At 41.4% G+C, this 21377-nt stretch overlaps 2 protein-coding genes across 7 annotated transcripts in view; one reads left to right on the top strand and one right to left on the bottom strand.

The window, feature by feature from the left end:
* LOC117236967 (protein Fe65 homolog) overlaps positions 1–21377 on the bottom strand; it is a 146198-nt gene that overhangs the window by 106324 nt on the left and 18497 nt on the right. For 5 of the 6 annotated variants that reach the window (XM_033500445.1, XM_033500443.1, XM_033500442.1 and 2 more), the window contains exons 2-3: positions 17859–17915; positions 5895–6247 (exon numbers count right to left, since the gene is read on the bottom strand). In XM_033500445.1, the coding sequence (XP_033356336.1) occupies positions 5895–6186 (292 nt within the window). In that variant the 5' untranslated portion in view covers positions 6187–6247; positions 17859–17915. Of the gene's footprint in view, positions 1–5894; positions 6248–17858; positions 17932–21377 lie in introns of those variants that run through there. The other variant, XM_033500441.1, reaches the window with a different exon arrangement.
* LOC117236974 (cytochrome P450 9e2-like) lies at positions 18884–20493 on the top strand. Its single transcript, XM_033500462.1, has one exon. It carries the CDS (start codon positions 18959–18961, stop codon positions 20447–20449), a length of 1491 nt encoding a protein of 496 aa, XP_033356353.1. The 5' UTR covers positions 18884–18958; the 3' UTR covers positions 20450–20493.

The raw sequence follows: 21377 nt of genomic DNA, 5'->3' as shown, positions 1-21377 counted from the left end.
GTACAGGTGCTTTGACAAACTTTATCGATAAACTCGAGCAGTAAATACTATCCGTCTCCATCCCCCACGGGTTAAACGATCAGGATACGAGGGAGATTTATTTAATGTCCGTTTATTTGAGAAACATCGCGTTCATTATCTACGATCTTCGCCCACGAGCCTTTCAGCCCACGGACCTTATAAAAATTGCAATGTTCGAGCGTTCAAAGGGATAATAAGATCCACGACTATTTCCTGTAAAACGGCGTTGTTACGAAGTACGCGTACAGATTCAACAGTTGTTAGCAATTCGTTGGAAAGATTAAAATTCTTTGAGACAATCTACCTTGGCGAAATATTTCTATCCGACGTCGCTTTGGTAGCGAAGGAGGAAATGCAATTGAAAAGTTCTACCTCTGTAGAAAGAGAGGAAGAATTAACGGGATAAATATTTCTTTTAATTAAACGAGCACGTTCGCGACACGATGGAGGAAATTCGATAACGAAGGACGCCCTTTTTGCCCCGATGAGACGAACCAGCCAAGGAAATTAAGCAGGGGGATGATTTATTCGGTCGATCGAACGAAACAGCGAAGCCAGGCGGAGATTATTCGTTTATTTGGCAAATATCGAGCCCGTAATCTTGGATTCTGGTCCGGAATGGTAGTGGCGTTGCAGCAACCCGGGAAAAAGGAGCGAACACGGTTAGAAAGACAGACGGAAAAAGGAAGAGAGAAAGATCGAAGGGGAAAAAGGGAGAAAAAGGGAGAAGAGTCGAGAGAAAGAAAGAATGGTAGAAACTGGGGGTGGACGAACACCGACGAACGGGGGAGATAGTGAGTGGTTGGTCTGACGCAGCAAACAGAAAATAATACCGCGGCCATTGTTCCCGTTTCGCTTTTCTGTATGTGTCTCACTTCATTCACTCGCCGCTAACATCGGGGGTCTGTTCTAGGAACCCTTCTCCATTGTCGAGTTTCGCTAGCTCCCTTTTACCTCTCTCATCATTTCCCTTCACCTCCTTCCTTTCTCTTCTCTTCATTATCTCGCGTCTGTCTCATGCATCGCCACGTTGCTTCTTCATCTTTTTTCAACCCACTCGTAACCATCGCGAGTCGTAGTCGTTGTCGAATGGCACACGTATTCCCATATTTTAGACGGTTTCGGAGTGAAGGAGAAGTATCCCCGACAGATTGAAGCATTTATTCGACACGGAGAAAGGGAGCTGTAATACTTCTTTGTGTCGCGATGCTTTCTCGCCGAATAAATCAATTTTTTTTTCGCCCACAGCACAATGCGCTTTCCATGCATCCATTCTTTTTAGTGCTAACGCATTTCCACGTCTTTACAAGCTCGTTCTACACGGTCGCTTATCGAATAGGATTTTTATATCTTCTTTCGCCCAGGGTTGTAACGACGCACAGAGTAACGTAACATAGCGCATTTACGCGTCTTTCATCTTGTATCACTGTATTATACAGAGCAAGCAAATCAATTTTATTAACTCCCATCATGGACAGATATCACGTCTTTCTATGCTTCTGCTACATCAACCGGTGTATTTCGTTTTCACTTTGATCGGTCTCCTGTAGTAAAACGTGTAACCCCATTTACGTGTTCACGTTCAATCCTCGTCAAAGACTGTGATTCCATCTCGTTTCTCAATTTTATCCCCTGCCGAGCGCGACCTCGAATCGCGCGATTGTTTAACCTCGTGAAGGATATATTTATAAATCGACTCTGTCGCGGCTCTTTTGTATGTTTTCTTTTTGTTCTATCTTCCGCCCCGCGTTTCATTTTTTATTTTTTTATTTACAAAGGTTTGCGTGCGCTCATATTCTATCGTCTCCCTTCGAAGTGGAACGTGGAAAACAAAACGAAACGGGGAGGATAGATTGAAACGTTTATTCAATCGATAGGAAGAGAACAATCTGTCGTTCGAATACATCAGCGAAATGGTATACTCGCTGCTCGGCCAAACGAATTAATTTGCCGAGTAATTTCCAATACGTACCGAAAGCATCGATTCGATTTTACTTTCGTTCTTTTTTCTCTCTTATTCCTACTCTGTTAGTTTCGTGTTTACCGTGTTTCCGTCGATTCCTCAGATAATCAAGAAACATGCTTGCGCCGCCCACGATTCCTCGTATTTTCATCAACCAAACGTTATGCCTGGTCGTGACCAACAGACCATTCCGTGTTCAGAAACTGTCACGGTTTAACTGGTCACTGATAAGAGTAACAAACCCCACGGTTCGATTCAATCTCTCGAAGAGTTTCTTTGGAATCTTGAGATCCGATCGGATTAATTGAAAAATCCAACGTGTACCGGCTATTTTTAACTCTAAATTCACATTTTTATGGGAACGATCGAAGGAATAGAACGTAAATAAAAATCTATTTCAACTCCTACACAGGGTGTGAGTACAAAAGTGAGCGCTGCTTACGGAATTCATTTTAGACATCAAGAGAATGAATTAGTTCATCTACAATTTCAAATGTTCAATCGCACCCTGTATAATGGAGGGAACACTTGATCTAATATTTCGTATACTTTTGCATATTACGTGCATTTTATGTTTCTTTGTGCGCTTAAAAATCCCATAAATGTACAAACATCTCTAATTATTATCAGTCGTTTACAAAGACGAATGTAAAAGATCTGGTAAACGCGATTCTGAAGCTTCTTAGCAGGTAGTTACCCGATTTTTGCTCGGAGTAGCAGAAAGTTAGCGGCAGTTGAATTATGCCACGTGTTCTCATATTCTTCCACAATAAACCGGAAAACCGTTTCTTTTGTGCCTCTGTTCCCGCTCGGTAAATTCGTTCCAGCGAATGTAATATCGCGAGAGGACTTCGAATGAGAATTATTTTTAGCCAGGCACGACTACGCGGGTTATTGCCTCTTTGTGCGCGGACCGGCTTAAGGGGAACCAGCAAGCGATGACCGATAAAAGTAGCTCGAAAGCTGGCAAGTTCGATTCAATTTCGACAACTTTCGGCCGCCGTGTGGCGGCGACGCAACGGAGTGTTGTCATCAAACTCGCATCCACTTTGCAGGCTAGAGAGGCCAAGTGGTTTTGGAGCGGACCACGAAAATCCACTTTCGATGCCCCGAGCTCTCAGTCTCCCAGCCGATGCATTATTCCGTCGAATAAGACGGATGGGGAATAGTATTCCAATTAGGGACGTCTAACGCAGAGCGGACCTTCGATCAGCCCCCATAATAGGCCACGAGTTTGTTACGTGAATTATGCCAAGCTTGCAACTCGTGTATTGTGGTACGTGAGCGAGATCAAAATTTCCTTCGACGATCACCGGAAGTTATCTAGGCGCTAGTATCCTCGAGGCGTTAATCGATCGTCTGATCGAGCGAGGACGCTTTCGTTCTGCTTGATGTTAATTTCTTGGTAATAGGTTTGAACGTGCTGAGAAAACGAGAACTTCAGGTGACTTTCTATTACGAGTGACAGAGTTTTAGGTGATAAAAGAATGCGTAAATGGATTAAATATATAAACGCTTCTATTTGAAGAATAACACCATATTCTTTATGGCCAATTTAATCGTACTAATCGTATTCCTAAGGTAAACAAGATTGGCCAATTGATCAACTTTGTTTTCATCCTATCAAAGTGGAATTTATTCTGCTTTTAATCTACTTGCAACTGTGCTCCATAAGTGTAAACTTCAAGGAAGTTTGAAGTAAGTGGAAGAAGCGGAAAGACAGAGAAAAAGAGAATACAAAGATATTAGAAGATATCGCGTTATGTTCCTCAACGACAGCTGTGTATTGTGATGTATTGTACTATAATAACTTGGGATTATCGTAGTATATTTAATTATACCTTTGCTTTCATACTGAAACTATATTATGTCTCTACCTTTTCATACTTCCAGGTATATCGTAATAAAAATTCTCACTTTACATGTAACCGGGAAAGGATGGTCTGCTCTTTTCCACTGAAATCGTTTTCTCTCCAACGAATCGCAAAAAAGAAATTACCGTAATCGTCGGCCGTCAGGCAGATAGCGCGACAATAGAGGTATATTATCCTCGGATTAAAAGCGTTCAGAGCAGTAGAAAGTAGAGTGTCGGATAATTTTTACTCGAAAGATCCCGAAGGATCTACGATGATAGTCCATTTTTCTCGGGAGCCACTATCGGAATAGGTTTGAGTCACGAAACGATTTATTAAGATTCCTGAAAGTTCGAAAAGCAGAAGGAAAACCAAAATGCGGGATGTTGCATGGTTCGGTCGATGTAGCCGAGGTAAGAAGGATGACCCGACTGGGAGAAAGCGGCTTGTCCAGGGGAAGCTTAATACTCCCGCAGAGTCCAGCTAAGGCGAAGTCTGCTTGCACACGTACGAACATAAATCTCATGGCTGGAGGATCGACAAAAATTTTGTTTACAGCTGGACTTGTTGCTTGGAAAATCCAGATTTATAGATCCTATTTCGCGTCGCACATCGGTGTTACTCCTTTCTAGCGTCGAAAGGAAGTTTTCCGGAATGGCGAAATTGCGAAGAATCTCGAAGAAGAATCGACGGAATTAAAAGTCGCGCGCCGACGACAGACGTAATGAACCGAAAGAGCTTGCCAAGAATCACGATCTGTCTGGCTAGAGGAAGCTCCCTGTTAATATAGGACACCCTTAAATTCTCGTCGAGAGACGGAAAGGGAACAACGATAGCGCGGTACATTCGCCCAACGACCCGTTGGGGTCTAAATCTTGATAAACAGCTGCAAAGATTGTTAACGTTCTTCCATTATTTAGAGGAGAGGCCGAGTTCTCGCGAATTCGGAGGACTGGAGGAAAGGAAAGAATCGGATAGAAAAGTAAAAAAAAAAAAAAAAAAAGAATGGAGAAGAAGAAAAGAAGTTGGATGCCGGCCAGGCTCCGTGGGTATTCAGGGCTGAATGGTCGATCGCCAAAAAGTCGGATCTTTTATAGGGCTGTGCCGTGAGCGTCGCGAACGTTTTGTCGCGAGAATGATTGAAATGCATGAGCCGACTGGAATGTCGCGAGTTAAAATAAACCTACGCCCTGTATCTGTGTTTTTCGTCGATTTAAATGGACGCGTGCATCGCGAGCCATTCTGCGTCATTTCGCGAAAAAGTTTCTTTCGTTCTAATCGAGATTTAATATACGAGTTTGCTGGTGAAATTTGTCAAACGTATTATATACATGTACGTACGTTCTTGGTGCATCAGTCTACAAATCGTGCCAAGAGACCGCGCGAAAAAACGAGAAATATTACAGAGAGTTCTCAGCCAACAGACATATTTACCCATAGTCGCAATCGCGATTCCTACGCCACACTCACTTCTGCCAACGCGCAACTACTTTCGCGATGTCGTCATGCCAGGGTATTGCCCATTAACGCGAAATACGACGCCTTCGTTACCAAGGAATGTTCACTTTCGAAATAGAGCCGTTATAATACCGTGATACTCGTACATCGGATGTTGTTTGTTCGACGTATGTAGAGCGGGCCGGTAAAACCGTGTTCGACCGATTGTTCGACAGAAACGGAATTCAATATACTATTCATATCGAAGCTGGCTCGAGGGATGTTCGTTAAAAGTACGCGCACAAAAGACAAAGAAATCCGGTGTTCCGTGAAAAATCGATTTGATTATAATGCCGAGTTAGAAGTATCCGCGTTTCGATACTCAAAGCGTCTTATTAAAATGCATGCATTTATCGAGAAACGTACCGGGCGTTTAATGGAAAAGATTCTCCTTGACCTAATACTGTTAATTACACACTGACGGATAACTTGTCCTCGTTAAATCGAGAAAACTTGGTCCGCGAGGAAATCGCGACGGTGTTGAAAATCACGAATGAAAAATACCTTCACGTTTGGATCATGCGTCATTTTCCTAGTAACAAACATAGGCGATTACTCACCGAGAAAGACGTTCTCATCGATGTCGTCGGCGTGCAGGTCGAGGTCAAGGTCGACCGCCCCGTTGGTGGGAGCCTGACGGCTCCTCTTCGCGAGGTCCATCAGTTCGCTTCGATGATCCAGGTGGCCCGTGGCCAGAAGTTCGGCCAACAAGGTCAGATAAGACGAGTTGAGAGAAGTGGGACTGGTAGCACGTAGACAACCCGGCAACCAGAATCCTAAGAGACCGTAGGGAATCACCGGTACCGCTCCGGTACTGACGAAGCCACCGTTCAGGAGTTCGCCGCACAACATAGGTGCAGCGATGACCTCAGCTCCTCCCTCGTGACCTTGGCAACGCCTCGATGCCGACTACCTGCATCAACAGATTCAACGGAGGTCGGATTAAACAAAAGTCGCGGGATTACGCAGTTTAGCCTAGATCGAATAAAAAGGAGAAGACAATCGTTTTAAATTGCCACAAGGATCGTTACCCTTCGTCGACTGAAATTTCGTCGCTGTTTCAACCCTTCCACAGAAACGATATCTTATTCGCTTCATCCTCTCGATCTTTACGATCTTACGAATCTTTATCACGAAACGAGGAAAAAGGCAACGAGAAACGTACACGAAGAATATAGCTATTAAAAGAGGAAAAACACCCGAAACGTGGACCGTGTTAAATTGCTCTCGGCATGCCACGTAACTTAAGGTCGTTACTCTTTCAGCTTCCGACCACGAAACCGAATAATATGCCGTAACGAAAGGCGCTATGCGCCGTTGAGAACAAAACTTGGTGAAACATCTGCATAACAAAAGATTTGGCGTAACACGCTGGACACACCGCGGCTGTAACAATACGATTCTGCACAATTATCGCGAAATGCGCGTAAATTAATGCCACACGCACATATATACGCTATCCAAGCACGTGTGCGAGGCACGAGTATACAATACACACAGACCGATGAGATATGGACCTACGTTATACGAGATAATATTCGGAGGTGGAGCCTGTGCGTTATGTAAAAACGTTCGATGCACTCGACGACTCGTAAAAATGCGCTCGCATCGATTTGTCCATCACGACACACGCCTTGGAATTTTATAGAAACGTGCGATCGAGGAGAGCGTTTGACAATTCTTTCGTCGACGTGTGGTTCGATCGTAAAGTTTTCAACGGCGAAACTGCCGGAAATTGAACCCACCGGCGCCATCCATTTACGTGCACAAGAATCTTCTATTTCTCGTTGATCTTGCGTGAAAATTTCGAAAGAGCGGAGACGAGGAATCACTTTCACGCGAAATTTACGGGTATTCTCGCGAGAACCAGTCGAGATGCACGATCGAGGGAGAGCCGGTAACGCGGCAGTGGACGGGCGTAAATGGACTGTGACGAAGAGAAAACCAGAAGCGATCCAATAGCAACGGAGACATTCTTCTGGGACCGGCCACTCGCGTTGCTGTTCTGTCGGACTGACGTCACTGGTGAATTGTGCGTGGGTGTGGACACTGGATGATCTCACGTTCGCGGTGCCGCACCAAGAATTTCCTGCAGAGCGCGGTGTTCATTCGTTTAATCGATTCGTATCGTCGATCGTGCGTTATCGCGCGCATAAATCACCCGTTCGAATCGGAGAAAAAGACAACCGAGAAATCGAATGGAGCTGCGACGTTTCTGAATCGAAACGCGTAAGGGAGTCTACCGTCGATACAAGCGAGGAATACAAAAGGGACACGCGATCGGTAAACTCATTGTGAAAAGAGATTGACTCGCTTACACAATAGTATCGAGAATAGTGTCGCTTGAAACGAAGTGTGTGACGTTGATACGGCCCTGCTTTACTGGCACGCATTTCTTTCAGCGGATCAACCGGAGTGAACCGTAACGGATCAGAAGCGAGAAATACCCAGGGAAATGATCTCCCGTTAATTCGATCGTCTATGTACGAACTATCTGCGACATACATATTTCATGGGAATTCGGATTACATCGCGAGAAATCGTAGTAGAGTTCGAGTTCCAGAAATTCCTGATCGGAATTTCGAACGTGTGCAGCGTGCATTGGCGTAACGCCACGCAGATACACCAAGATCGATTACCAATTTTCAACGAATCTATTTTCGGGAATAATGCGCAGATGTTGACTGAATATCCTCTACCTAGTTCCTCTCGTTTCGCGCGTTGTAAATTCAATGTTATTCGAACAAGCGCAGCCGTGTAACACTCCCACGGAAAACAGGAGGAGTCTATTTGCATCGTTCGTTGCTTTGAGAATTGCAAGAACTAGAAACGCATAATACGATTTGCGGCGCTGCTCGACCGAAAACAGACACAGTCGATATCGCAGGTAGAATACGCAAACATCGTTTCACGGTCATCTTTTCTTAACGCGACGACAGCTTAAAAGATGATTATTATTTGGTTCGAAATCGAGGAAAATGTTCGTGCCGCGTAACGACTGTAAGAGATAGAGAGGAAGGGAGAGAACTAGTATTACTAAAGTGATTTAATTTTCCAGAAACACGTGCGCATCGCTACGCTACTGCAAGACGGTGAATCCCAAGCAAGGAAGAACGTCCTTTTACGATGCACTATTTTCGCCAAAAAGCATACTGTGCATAGCGCACACGCGAACGGAATATTCTATAGGAGATAACGTTACAAAATCTTGAATAGTGACGTGACTTGGTGCGTGAATTTAGTCTGAAAATCGTCCGAAATATGCATATATATATATATATAACGTTCGGCTTCCTAATCGATACAGAATAACGTATCGTACGATAAATTCGTTTAATGATATCGTTATTAAAGATTAATGAACCGTATAGCTTATTTCCCGTATTTAAAATTGGGACGTCATTCCAATTTGTCATACGTTTGTAACACAGATATGCGGTATGTTCAATTTGATATATATAAATATACAGATATAATAAACGAGTTCGAAAATGTAGCTACGTATCCGAACGAAATTTTTGTTTCGGCTTTTTCATTTGCAATCCGTTCATTAATATTCACGGAACGGACGCGTGCGTATATAATGTTCCATTGGTAAATGCCACAACTTTCCATCATCTATATCAAATTTCGTTCCGACTCTGATCGAGTAACAAGTTTCAAATTGATCGGCGCCAACGCGCGATAGGTGCAAATATTAACAATACATTTTCCCTGTCAGCATAGGGCGATGTTTGCCGACGCGTCTCGCCAAGACATCACAATAACGAACAGATGTTTTCCCTGTCTTTCAAAAAGAATAATGATGCAATGAATAACGAAGCAAGTCGATTTTTCCCCACCTTTTTTTCTATTTTTTAATCGAAACGATAAAACCCATCGTTAGAACAATGCATAAAAGAGGCAGGTAGAACAATCGTGGCTCGGGATCGAGACATGCAAAATTGATAAACGCGCGGCGTTGGCGAGTTTGAATCAATAAAATTTACCCAGTCGAAACACCGTGTTCAACTCTGTTGGCTCCTCCAGTTCGTTTTTCCTTGATTGCACGCGATTCGGATAATGTTCATGATCGTCGAGTTACACTATTACCGGCATGAATGAATCATGACCGGCTAGGAATACCGCGATACCGATACTAAGAAGTTTGCAGATAACACCGGGAAACCAGGAGGGGTTGAAGGAAGCCATCGACCAGGAGCGGCAGACGAACGGGCGCCATGACCACCCCACTCCACTCTTGCCTTTATTCAACGGCTTATCCAAAACTGGAACAACCCCTTGCTAGAGCACGAAACGTATGAGCTCTGGGCACGAGATATTCGTTCCACCTCCGTGGCCATTCATAAAATAACCTTAAACGCAGCTTTTAACCGCTAAATACGCCGTGATTTATAACAGTATATTCGTGTTCAACGGATGATTTCACGGATCGTTAGGCTCAAGGTAAGAAGGAACAACGATGGGTGGACAACGAATTCAGCAGTCGGCCTCGGTTATTTTCGTCTCCCGAGTATATTCCCACGTCTAATTTCCATCACGTCGAATTATCATGATTCATCGTGCGGCGAATTATCAGAACGGTGGTAGCCACCGGTCCGGTCGACAAATTTCGCGCCCCAATTTCCTGTAGGCTACCCCAAGTTGCAGGGGAAATGATAGCAAATTTTCAAATTAGTCCCGCGTTGTTTGCAGCTACGAATTTCTCTTATCCCCTGTAGCTTCGATTCCCGAGGGCCGTTGAACTCTTGCCGCATTCACAAAGTAGTCGAAGTTCGCGCGGGTCGATAGATATATAAACGAGTGGTAAGTTTCTCTCGGTACAGAACTCGGTGAGTACTCTTGCGAGCACGTACACACCGAATCCTGGTGGATCGTTTTCACCCCTTCGTGTCTGGGTAAACATCGTCGACGCGGCGTTACCGACTCCAATCTCGACTGTGCCCGCGAAAATCCGGCGGGACTCGATATCACCTGCCGGAAAATCGTGACGTCGTCGAACCGTCGAGCTTATGTATGGTAAACTCGAGCTCGATATCGCAATGTCGCTCGTTCGAAGCATACAACCCTGCTAACCTCCACACATCGAGTTTACCCTACAGCTGTAGGACAGATTCTTCGTTTGATAACCTGCTACCAGCGAGGCTTGTAAAGGTATGTAAGCGTACGCCTACGGAAATATCAATCAAAACGGGACCAGAGATATCAAACGTACGATGATAAAATATTTATATGAATAACGCGCGCGTGACGAAAAAAGAACAACATACAGTTTTCCGAGCTCGTCGCTTCGATTTATGTGCGATACTGTGAACACACACTACGTCAAACGTCAAATAGAAGCGAACAAAAAAAAAAAAGAAAAAAGAAGAAAGGAGAAAAACTAGAAGAACGAGCGAAGATAGGAGTTCTATCGACGAGAAAGTTGAACGGATTTTTTATCTGACTGCATACAGCGTCTAAAAGTAGCTAGTCGACTCGATAAGAGAGATGTCATTTGCTCCCCCTTAGCTCCAAGGAAAAGACGAGATCTTCTAAATCGAAGACGAGTCCCGCGCCGACAAGAATCTCGTCATTAAGATTTTTGATTTGAATGCAAATAGGTTTCTAGTTCTTCGCGCCTTCGTTCTCTCTATCTCTCCAGATATTTTGCGCCGTAAAGGGAAATAGACTTTATTTTCTGAAGCAGGACGAAAACCTTCGGTCGATGCGAATCTTTTCAACGTAATTCCCATTGACTTTCTAGTGATCATCGTCTTTATAAAACATCGATAGACTCTTCTATTTCACATTTTATTTCTTTCGTTTCTTTGCAATTTTTCTATTATCTTTGTCAATCTCGCAGGAACAACATGTCGTTTCTTCGATCTTATCGCTGCAAGCTTTCCACTCGAATTAAGATTTCAGGGTTCAGAGAACCTTTCGGGCCAAGAGACACGCGGCCGGGGCCGAAATGGATTTCGCCGTGTGCAACAGCGGCCAGGTAAGCCAAGACGTAATTTACTGGTTTCTGCTTGTTACACCAGCCGTACGACGCCATGTCGCCATGGCGTACCTCGTAAAGACGACAGACTCGACGTAATTTTATCCTGTCTGGCCGCTCCTATATATACACATACACGCCTTTCGTTCTTCGACCAAATGAGATTTTACTTCGTGCCAGGTAAGACGGTACTTCCGCGCGCCCTTTTCTCGCGACACGCGCTAACTACGCTCGCCAATGAAAATAAAACGGTTCGCAACATCTAACCCGCATTTCACATCGCCTTTTTCCTTTCGTCTTCCATTCGTTCTCGCGTTACAACAGGAAGTTACCTTGGTCCTACTTGATCTAATTTTACATACTCGTGCGAGCTACGATTCCTGTTAAACGAGAAAGAAGAGACAAGAGTCTTATTCTTCACTCTGGCGAGCAAAACGGAGAACTTGCGATAGAATAAACGGCGTTTACGCAAAACGCGTGACGTTGGAAATAATTCAGGGACGTTGATCTTGCCCACCAAGGATGAATCACGCGACTCGATTCCATTTTACTGTAGCTGCGCAGTCAACGTTCGTTACCGAAAACAATATTCGAGGAATTAATATGAATACTAACGGAATGGACATGGGCAAGCAGTATCGCGTTTCGATCGGCGACTAACGACAGACCATTACATAGAAGTGGGTTTTGATATCGCGATTGCTTGGCAATGGGATTTGCCATTGAGTCGAGATTATCCTCACGGAAGGTGAATTTACACGACGATATACATAGTTAGCTAGGGGCGAGGATGCTACTTTGCAGTTCCCTAACGCAGATACCCGAATATATTGAATATATATGACGTTTTATTGAGTGGGAATTTCTTACGTGTCATCGTTAAAAGAGAATTAGGGTACAGACTATATCAAGATCTCGATGTTAGTAGAGATTAGAAAACGACATCGTGAAAGAATCGGTGTATTTACGTCGGTCGAGCACGATTTCTTGGTACGTATGTAAATTTGTAAGAAAGTTATCGTTGATCTAAATTCACAAATATATCCAGTATATTTCGCGTTTCGATGAACTGGAATTTCTTACGTGTCATCGTCGTAAGAAGAAAATTAGAGTAGAAATTACATCAGACAGTCGATGTCAGCAGAGGTTAGAGATCGACATCATCGAAGGAACAGTCGAGGAAGTGGAGAAACTTACGTCAATTTAAATACAGTATCTTAATGTAGTGAATTTGCGAACAAGTGATCGTTAATCTTTATTTAATAAGCGTTAAAGCTCCGTCTAAACGTTTTATTGTTCGAGAATCATTGGAAGAGTTTTTTAATTGAGAGGGCGTTCGTACATAACTACGTTCGTTAAATTCGCCGTACCCTTCGGACGAACAAACTGCTCGCTATTTTAATTAAAAGTTTCTGTTTAGTTCCGTTCTGCAGGCAGAAATTATGCAGCGCATTTAGAGCGCGAATTCAAACTAAAGTGATGAGGTAAACCAGCAGGTAAACCCGGCTAGTGGACAGGGCAGCGGGTTGATTGATCGCGTGTCAGGTTCCAGCCAACCTGGCGCCAGCACAGAGTTTCTCAACCTGGCGCCATGCTAGGTATATCTCGTACTAGCATGCAGCTTGTTCTACGATCTGTCCTCGCTTTCTTATCTACACGACATTCAGGCATAAATTTTCTGACTCGTAATTTTCTTGAATGATACACAAATGATAAATATATCCAAAGCAATTACGGAGAATGAAATAGACCTTGAAACGAACGAACGAATTTTCGCTTAATCACGATTCATCTTTTTTTTTCTTTTTTCTCTTTAGTCACGATGCGGTAAACAAGAAAAATGACTGGACAAGGAAACGATCGAGTTTTTAATGTTTGAAACTGCAGCTTCGCAGGGATCGTGATTCTACCTATCGTTTCTATCCCGGATTTTTTCTGTCAGTCACTTATTCATTTGATCTTTTTCTCTTCCCGTGGCTTCCCGCACAAGAGCGGACCTTTCATTTTGATCGACGAGTGACGTTATCATGGCTAATATTGGAGAGAGAAGCAACTCTGCTACTTCCGAGCGATCTGACTCGCTCCATCAAACATTCATGCTGTTGGCCGCGAGCTCGTGTTGCCGCTCCGTGAAAATACGCCCGATAAAATGCACTGACCTCACTCTGTTCCCTCCGCCCTAGTGGCGCTCTTTTGTGCACGATACGACATCGCCAGCCAACGCTAATATGTCTAGAGTTAGCTTCCACTCCCGTAGTGTAACTTTCCAAAATCCTTCCGCTCGTTTGAACTCGATGATCGTCGTTTATCTCACGTATATGGATATATTTCCAGACATTTCTAATTTCTGTTATTTATTATTAATTCGTTTCTCCGTTGATCATAAAATACGAGACGAGAGACCTACGGAATATCGAATTAATGCTTGATTGTTAGTTCGTAGGTGATTACGATAGATTAAATTCGATTTCATTTTCACTATGTTTCATTTTATTCCATTTTCCCTGTACTTTATACTGCACACCATGGTGTTTATTATGTAAAACACAGAACAGAAATTAAAGCCAGTTATTTTAAAATTAAGTATTTCATCCCAAAATCTTGTGGATTATCCACGATACAACGTTAACGATCGAGGATTAAACAGATCGATTTTAAAGTAGCGGAGAACTTGTTGCGAGTGCGACACGCTCGAAAGATGACCTCGGCGTAATATTAAAATCCGTGAACATTGGAGAAACGGAGAAACGACAAGGGAAGTAACGGCAAGAGAGGATGGACAGGAAGAGAGACTTCTGAATGCAAAGAGAGGAGAGTGAACTCTAGACCACTTCGTCACACTCGAGAGAAGACAGAGAGGGCACGGCAGCTTGTTCTAGTTTACGGTTCTCAGAACGAACGCAGAGAAAACTCAGGTACCGTAAGCCTTGCGTGGCTAAGAGGCTACCCCGAAATTGTCGTAGTACTCTGTCGGATTTGGTGTCGAAATAAATCGGCAAAGGTTGCTCGCCAAACCGTATCTTTATCCAGGATGCCACTGAATGAAACATAAGAAAATTATGCTACACGTGCCAGATGGAAGATACCTTCGTATCAGGATTTCGAAGAAGACACACATTTTCTGAGAAAAATAAATCTTTGCGATCGTCGATCGAATCACTGAGAAAATCGATTTTTTACAAATAGATTGCTGATACTTATGCATTTGTGAAAGATCGAAAGATGTACAAATACACGGATTAGCTTGCAAAAACAGTTCTTAACCTTCATGTAATAAATGTTGGATAAAAATTTATAGCAAGTCATTCCGATAATGATTAAATATTTCTGTTAATGTGTATGTATATGATTTGAACCATAACTGCGTAGAGATTCATCCAAGTCATTGCCACGTGTTACCAAGCAGCGTTTAATTGATAAGTGGAAAGATACGCTGTGTATGATGGTCGAGAAAAATACATTTATCAATAACATTCCTGTAAAATATTTATATTTATATAAAAATAGATGTATTAAACAGATATATATATATATCCGTAATAATAAATAATAATACAATATTAATGTTTATTTCATGAATATAAACTGTTTTTGTGTAATTATAAATATTTAGTCACAGTCATTTAGTGAATATAAATATTTTATAGTACAAATCATTATGGAATTACAAGAATGACGTCGCCAGGGTACTTGAAAATGCTGAGTTTGAGGATATTCGTCTGAGGAATGCAAATACGCACGATATTCATAGTAATATGTAGATTAATGCCCATTTGATCGAAAATTCTCTCAGAATTAACTTCTTTATACTTAAATGTATCCTTATAATAAATGTCTCTTATGTCAAAGAATTTTCTGCTTGTCGATTTAATTTCTGATTTCGATAAATTGAAATGAATAGCCATGAAAAAGATACTTATATTTATAGTTTCTTGATATGGAGAATTATATTCCACTGTTTACTAATGTATGTGTAACAAGATAAGATTACTTTACATAACATCGTATAATATTAGACGTTATATAACGTATTAGACATATAAGACACATACGTCTTATTCAAAATAAGATTGTTTCACATGTAATATTGTTCCAGAACGAAAACAGGAAAGTATCTCACGTTATTCTCTGTTAACATTTTATTAAACATTACAGAAAAAGATAGATGTTCCCTTCTCTCTCTGTTACTAAAAATTATCTGATTACATTATAAATTAAGTTATTAGCTTCAACACCGACATATCAGAGCTTTATTTTCTGTCGGACATTTCAGAGGTCGGTCGCCAGGCGCATTGAAAACCACCTGTCTACTTTATTACATTTTGTGGAAAGCGCGACGCATATCGCCGCCCGTGAATAATTACACTATTAATTTGAAAGCGCATAATTGTAACCAACTTCCATACGTCATAAATTTATTAAAGCAGCAATTGCTCCGCCAACGATGTTTCATAATGCAAAGAAAGATTCTAGTTAACATTTTTTTCCAATTAGACATCCATCGTTCGCTTTTCACAAATTCACAACGTCGGAACGTTGTATTTAGCGTCGGTTGATTTATCGCTTTAAGAATTCGTGACAAGATTCCTTAGTTCGGAAGGCCATTATTCACCGAAGGATCGGTGCATCTGTGGTGAACATCGTGTAATTCCTCAGGAACGAGGCAGATCCTCGAAGCGTCAGGTGGTTTCCAAACCACATCTGATCGATAGAAACGTGGTTTAAGGACAAGGGGTACCGTCGATGGAGCGCTCAATATCCGTCTTACATGAAGACAATCGTACGTGGTCGATGGTAATTGATACCGATTGTCATCAATTGCGGAACCATCTCGTTTTCCCTTCTCGACCTACAAAATAACCAACCAGTCACATCCTACATTCTTTTCACGTACGTGAAATATTCGCAACGTGTCGCGAAAGTTCACCGTGTCGCCAAAGTTTCTCGCGAAACTAGATTCGTTCGACGCTCCGAAGTTATGAGCTGTCTGCTATTCCTCCGGAATATAACAACTTGAAAGTTAACGCGAACTTAACAACGGAAGATATAATTGCAAACAAGTTTGAACGAATTTGTGGCCAAACGTGTCTTTCAAAAATATAGCGAGCAAATTTCTTTTATCTAAATAAACATAAAAATTCCGAAGTATTTAGTTACTTTATGTATGTAACGTATGTATATATGGAAAGATCTCATGCTTCGAATGAAAATCTGGAAAAACACGATCTTGAAGGAGAAGTAATTCCGCCTCGATAGTGTCAAAAAGTGCTGCTTATATCCAAGGAAATAGTTACCGCTAAAGTGACATATTTTATATATTCGTCGCACGTTTTCAAAGCATCCGGTGTCAAAGAGCTCGCAGAAACTCTTGCGGGAAAGCAGCACGAATCGTCGTCCACTCCTTAGAGAGAATTTTCCTGAATTCGTTTCAACTGGATTTCCCATCTTTCAGACGGGTATACTTCAACAGAGGTGGTCGTATACACGTACAAAGAGATGACAGAGCGCCACTTGGCCGACACAAACAAAATGTATCTTGATGGAACAATATTTTCGTTTTCCTCTTGTGTGTGATCTGTGCCTAGACTGTTTGACGGCATGTACTCGAAAAAGGGAAAACATACACCACGTATTACTACCGTCGAATCACGTTTCATTCGGCCAGATTCGACTCGAACTGGAAACTTGTTCTAGCAAATCCTTCGTCCGGATGTTTCTAGGGTTTCGGCACAGAGACTGACACGGGAGTTTTTGTCATTCGGCTACGAGACGAGTGTCTATCTTTTCCGTATTACGACAAACCGAGTTCGTTCGAATCAACTTTCGGAGTACTTTTTTTTTACCTGTTCGTTTAAATGTTCCGATCTAATGTTACGCGATTATCGAAGGCCCGACGAGACATCGAGGTTGATGGAAAGGAGGGCAGAATTAGCCCAGAGAAAAAGAGGGTTGGAACAGAATCGGTGGAAAGTCGAAGAAGAAAAAAAGAGGGAGAAGAGATAGAGGATGGTGGGGTTGAGATGGCGAGAATAAAGCAAGGGTGGTGATCGATTGCGTCGGTACATGCACAATAACAGGGGGATGAAGTCATGTGTCCGGGCTAAACAGCCCATTTGCCCAACACAATGGAAGCGACGTTGCTGTGGGCTCGACTTAATTACCAGAGGCTGCCTTTGGCAAAGACCAGCGAGGTAAAGAGAGGCGAGAGGACACCTTATCGGAAGCGATCTGAGTCTAAGCTCCATTTAGCAGACTTCCACGAGCGCAAAATTCACCGAGAGATCGATCTCCTTCGCTATTAAATTAAATTGTTCTTTCAACATTTGAGTTTCAAAAATAATTTCATTTATCGAGTGGATCGTCGCTTAACTCTAACTGTATTGTCTGAAGGAGACATAGGAAAAATGTCAAATATAGTAGTATCTTCTCATCTTAGGCGTCACCATACGTAATGTAATTATTAATATCCATATCGTACAAAGAGTAAAGAGTATGTCTCGTATTTGAAACAGGATAAATTACGAATGTGCGCATTACCTACCGTAATTTTCATAAACTTCGCAACTTCGAAAAGGCCACTGCATTAAACACGGTAGAACTGTAACAGAAAATATAGTTACACTCAATGCACAATTTAAATAGGAACTAACACGCATAGGATATGGCAATGACGTAAGAATTCAATTAAATAATGGCTGATCCATTACAGTAACAGACAGTGTCAAACCTTTAAGCTTGTATTTTTCAATGTCGAAGCACTTGAAACCTAATTTATTTTATTTATATAGATTGACCCATTTAAATTGTTATACATGATCATCTCCGAAATTGTCTAACATATCGATAAACTTCTTGTATAAAGATTGATTGATTTCAACAAGTTCATAATTTGATGTAATTAGTTCCTTCTTTTACTGCTTGGTGTAACTGTACATCATTCAAGAAAGTATATAATTTATCTTTATTCCGAAAGTGATCATATATTTTTGGATGTATTTAACTTCCATAAAAAAGGATCAAACTAATCAACCACAGATTGGTTAGAAAAACGTAGGAAATACCTTAATTTCAAATGAAAGTAATTTGCTTAATTTCACTCAATACAATTCTTAGATCTTTACGGAGTAATACAGACTAGTAAACTAACACATTTCGATACTGATAACGCTTTTGATAACGATAAAATTTCATTCCTATTCCAATTTCAACGTCAACGTTTCAATTACAATTTCCTATTCTTAATTTTATTCCATAAAATATATATATATATATTGAAATGATACAACTACTAATACCGTATCGCCTACATATTACATAATGCAGCATCAGCGATTTATATACGTACCGTTTTCTATTTTAGTGTGTTATTACAGCAGAATATAAAAGTAAATCACAAATAGATAAACGTATTATAGAACGCATTACCAGTCGATATATTTTGTTTTTAAAGCAAACGATAAGAAATGAGGACTGAATATAATATATACTACAGCAAACGGAGTAGGGGAAACGCACCAAGTATGAGGGTTTAAGGTGGATTGCTCTCTACTATGCTTATCATTGTACATTGTACAACCGCGAGTTCAAGAGTAATTGTGACTTGGAATAGTGTTTTAACAATATCATTTCCGCTGACAAAAGATGACTTATCCATTTTTTACGCTCCTCGTTGGAGCTTTCTTGCTATTGTGCTTTTATTTGTATTTGAGACACAACCATTGGAAGAGAAATGGAATTCCAACTGTCAAAGGATCTATTCCAATCCTGGGCCACCTGTTACCCCTAATGACGGGAAGAATGAATTTTGCCGAACTTATTCAAAAAGCATACAAAGAGTACAAAGATCATAGCATGGTCGGTATGTACAAAGGAATAACGCCAATGTTACTTGTTCGAGACCCTAATGTAGTGAAAACCGTGCTGCAAAGTAATTTCACGAGCTTCCACGAAAATGGGTCGAAAATCGAACCGGATGCAGATCCTCTTTTATCCAAAAATCCGTTTTTCTGTTACGGAGACGTATGGTTGAACGGAAGGAAACGACTAACCTACGCGTTTTCCAATGTTAGATTGAAGATCCTTTTCACAGCTGTCATCGGAGTGTGCAAGAAATTCGAAAATTTCCTGAACAAACAGCTAGGGAAGAACAACAAGTACGAAGTCGAACTGAAATCGTTATTCTTAAAATTCACTGGTGAAGTTGTGGCGAACGCTGGTTTTGGCATCGAAGGTCACTGCTTTGAAGATGCACGAAATGCAAATGCCTTCGATCAACTTTTTGGACATATGTTAGCGGAATCATTATTATCTATAATCAGATCCTACCTTCCATCTATCAATCGCTTCTTGAAGATCAAATTCCTGCCTAAACAAGTGGACCAATTCTTTAGGAACATCGTCACAGAAAATCTGAAAGTCAGAAGAAACGAACCAGTACATAGAAATGATTTCCTGCAATTAATGATCGACATGGAAAAGACAGGGGAGCATATCGATGAAGAGGTTGTAGCGGCTCATGCAGTTTCTTTTTTCTTTGATGGAGTCGAAACATCCAGCATTACCTTACGTTTCGTTGGATACGACTTGGCTGTTCATCCAGACATTCAAAATAAGTTGAGAAACGAAGTGATATCTGCGATTGCGAAACACGGAGGTTTAACGTACGAGGCATTGAAAGACATGACGTATATGAATCAAGTGATCAGCGAATCTCAAAGATGTCACGCAGCTGTATGCTTCATGCATAAAGTGTGCACAGAAGAGTTCGAGTTGCAAGGGTCAGATGGATTGACCTATCGCGCAAAACCTGGCACCGAGATATTCATATCCGTTCATGGATTTCACTCTGATCCTACATATTGGGTTGATCCAGAAGTTTTCGATCCGGAACGATTCAACGAAGAGAGAAAGCAAACAATAGAAAAAATGACATTCCTTCCTTTCGGTGAGGGGCCTCGAATTTGTGTTGGAATGAAAATGGCTATGCTACAGATGAAGGCTTGTTTGGCTAATTTGTTAAGAAATTACAAATTGGAATTATCACCAAAAACCCACATCCCGTTGAAAATGTCGGCAAACCTTATGTTATCCGAAGTAGATGATGGAATTTGGGTATATATCTCTAAGCTTTGAAGTTATTGTATGGCTTCACTGTTACGACTTTTAATGGCATTTGCCTATCCCTGCTATCTTTGTTTACTGATAATAAATTATATTCTCTAATTTTGCCTTATTTAATTCCTAGTTGTCCTCCCCCGAGTCAACACTCGTAGTCGCCACTTGCCCTTTCCAATAAATGCCTGTTGTCTCGAATTAGATCTCGTCTTCGATAGTTTATTTATTATCTTTTGTTCTTAGCAATCGTCCCAGTAATCATTTCCCACATTAGTGGGTGGTTTCTTCCAGCTAGATAGCTAGTTCTTACTTAGTCAACATACCATGTGAAAAATATAACAAACTCTAAATTGCAATGTTTGATCAACCACGGGGATTAGCAACATACTTTATCGCGGAACTGGTAAATATATATATACAGATTTTTTGTATATAGGTTCAGTGATTTCGGAGCGAATATAATTTAGAATAATTAGATTTTTCTTCTAGTGTGTGATTTGGTGTGCTTATAGCTAATCTGTGAAGGTTAAATCTATTTTTCTTCCAATTGGAATCATATATTTAACTTCCATAAACAAGTATTAAGCTATTTATATATAGATTACTTAAAGCTCATTTATTTAGGAAATATTTTAATATTAAATATTAGTGTAGTATCGTAATACTTAGACTGTAGATGTCGCTGCTGGGTACGGCTGCTTTTCTTCTCATTTTTTTATCGTGGAAGAAAAATCGGACTCCGGTCGCCGGATTCGAAATCGGGTTCCGAACGTTCGTAACTTAAGGCACTAACCACTGCGCTGCCATCGTCTGACACTAGTTAGTATCGAGTGGTGGTATTTGCTATCGAGGCAGCCACAGGCCTTTTTTCCACGATACTACATTAGTAAGTTTAGTTCACACTATGTAACTATTAATTACTTACATTAGCACGCGATATTGACAG

Source organism: Bombus vosnesenskii, unplaced genomic scaffold (genome assembly GCF_011952255.1).
Source record: "Bombus vosnesenskii isolate JDL3184/JDL3185 unplaced genomic scaffold, Bvos_JDL3184-5_v1.1 scf7180000013352, whole genome shotgun sequence".
In the NCBI taxonomy this organism is placed as follows: domain Eukaryota; kingdom Metazoa; phylum Arthropoda; class Insecta; order Hymenoptera; family Apidae; genus Bombus; species Bombus vosnesenskii.
The sequence above is the reverse complement of the archived record's forward strand: the minus strand, read 5'-3'. Positions and strand labels throughout refer to the sequence as shown.